At 34.1% G+C, this 2,025-nt stretch overlaps 1 protein-coding gene across 1 annotated transcript; it reads left to right on the top strand.

Annotated features, from left to right (window-relative positions):
- The first annotated feature begins 572 nt into the window (after positions 1-572).
- Positions 573-2,025, top strand: LOC141597530 (transcription factor MYB41-like). The gene is made up of 3 exons (XM_074417997.1): positions 573-705; positions 940-1,069; positions 1,166-2,025. The coding sequence occupies exons 1-3, from the start codon at positions 573-575 to the stop codon at positions 1,980-1,982; spliced, it is 1,080 nt and encodes a 359-aa protein (XP_074274098.1). The 3' UTR covers positions 1,983-2,025.

Below are 2,025 nucleotides of genomic sequence, written 5' to 3'. Positions count from 1 at the left end.
ATTAATACAGTATATATAATTACATTAATTTATTCACGCGGCACACACCAACAAAGTATTATTGTAAGTCTATCATCTACAAAATTCTCATCGTCGATAATTTATATTTTTTTTTTTAAACTCTCCCTTTTATGAACATTTATCGTAAAATATTCTCATCTACAAAATTCTCATCGTCGAGTTTTGTGTTAATTTTTCCTATAATATTATCATATTCAAAATGGAAGTTCTAGAAAACTAATTATTGTAAAATATTCGAGTTTTGTGTTAATATATATTTTCTATACTATTATTAAGTTTGATTACGCTAAAAATTCACCTTATGACGTCCCAATTTTCCCAAAGAAGAAGGACACGTAACGTGTGTGACAAATAGAGGACGGCAACAAATCTTGTTGACTTCTATCTACAAGTTTTCTCAAATTTTTCACGTATATATATATACATTTTCCCATGCATACGAAACTTACACCACAAACTTTGAGCTTTCTTCTCTTACCTTGCTAAGAAAACTTGGGACATACTTAAACCAAACTATAGTAAAAAAAAAACTCTCGGTTTTACGACGAAAAATGGGACGAGCACCGTGTTGTGATAAAGACGGGTTGAAGAAAGGTCCATGGTTACCTGAGGAAGATCAAAAACTCATTGATTTTATTCAAGAACATGGAGCCGGTAATTGGAGAGTTCTCCCTAAGAAAGCCGGTAAGTTTGTGCATTTTTTTCGATATATTAACAGGTTTCAAACTCAAGTCATGAATATTAGCGTTTATTGACTTTTCATTTAGCTAAAATAATGTCTAATATGTTCAATTTGCGTTTATTCCTGAACTATATCATTGACTGAGTCTCAACCATTTGATACTACTGATACTCGTCGATCATTGTCATACTTATTGATCAATGAATAATAATAATGATGTTTATGTTTTTACATAGGTCTTCAAAGGTGTGGAAAGAGTTGTAGACTTCGATGGACCAACTATCTCAGACCCGATATCAAGAGAGGTAGATTTACATTTGAAGAAGAAGAAGCAATAATTCAGCTACATAGTGTTTTAGGCAATAAGTAAGTTCAATCATACTCTTTATAAATTTTGTATCTAAAAAGTACAATATGACTCATTTTTCTTATGCTTAATTTTTTCTTTGGCTCTTTCTATAGGTGGTCAGCAATTGCGGCTAAATTACCTGGGCGAACAGATAATGAGATTAAAAATTACTGGAATACCCACATCAGGAAAAGATTGCTTCGGATGGGAATCGACCCTGTGACCCATACCCGTCGTATCGACTTACTAAACCTTCCTTCTATTTTCAACTCCCCTCTTCAGAACTCTTCTCAGTTCAACTTGCTAAATTTACTTAATTTACAGAGTCTGGTTAATCCCGACCTCCTAAGGTTAGCCGCGCTTCTATCACCGAACCAAACACAACACCAAAACCAAAACCAAAACCAAAACCCGAACTTTATTTTACAAAACCTTCTAGCAAATCAAAATATCAATAATCCCGCCTCAACCCAAACTCAATTCGACCCAATCATGCAAACTAGCAACCATATTGAAGCTCCACAAGCGATTCAACCCAATTTCGATCAATACAATACAACAATCCCTCACTTCGACACACAAAACTTTGGACCGGAAACAAGTCCTATGGAACAACATTGTGATAATAACGTCCAACAACAAAACAACGGTCGATATGATACAAATTGTCAAATGATTGCTGACTACTTATTGAACACGCCGGACTTCCAATTAGATGACAACAACAACAACAATAACAACAACAACCACCAAGGGCTTCCTTCGCTTTTATCGACACCTTGTACAAGCCAAGAGACCCCATTAAACTCAAACTCGGAAATTCACAACAACAGCAGTAGTAACAGTAGTAGCAGCGAGAATGAGATTGATAGTTATTGTCAAAATTTGATGAATTTTGATATTCCACTTGATTTTTTTGATGTATGTTAGTCATATTATAATTAAAATGTAGTGGAAAAAAGTGTTGTACGTT

The sequence above is a fragment of the Silene latifolia genome, chromosome 8, assembly GCF_048544455.1.
Source record: "Silene latifolia isolate original U9 population chromosome 8, ASM4854445v1, whole genome shotgun sequence".
Classification (NCBI taxonomy): Eukaryota; Viridiplantae; Streptophyta; class Magnoliopsida; order Caryophyllales; family Caryophyllaceae; genus Silene; species Silene latifolia.
Note: the sequence above shows the minus strand (reverse complement) of the source record. Positions and strands in the feature narration are given on the sequence as shown.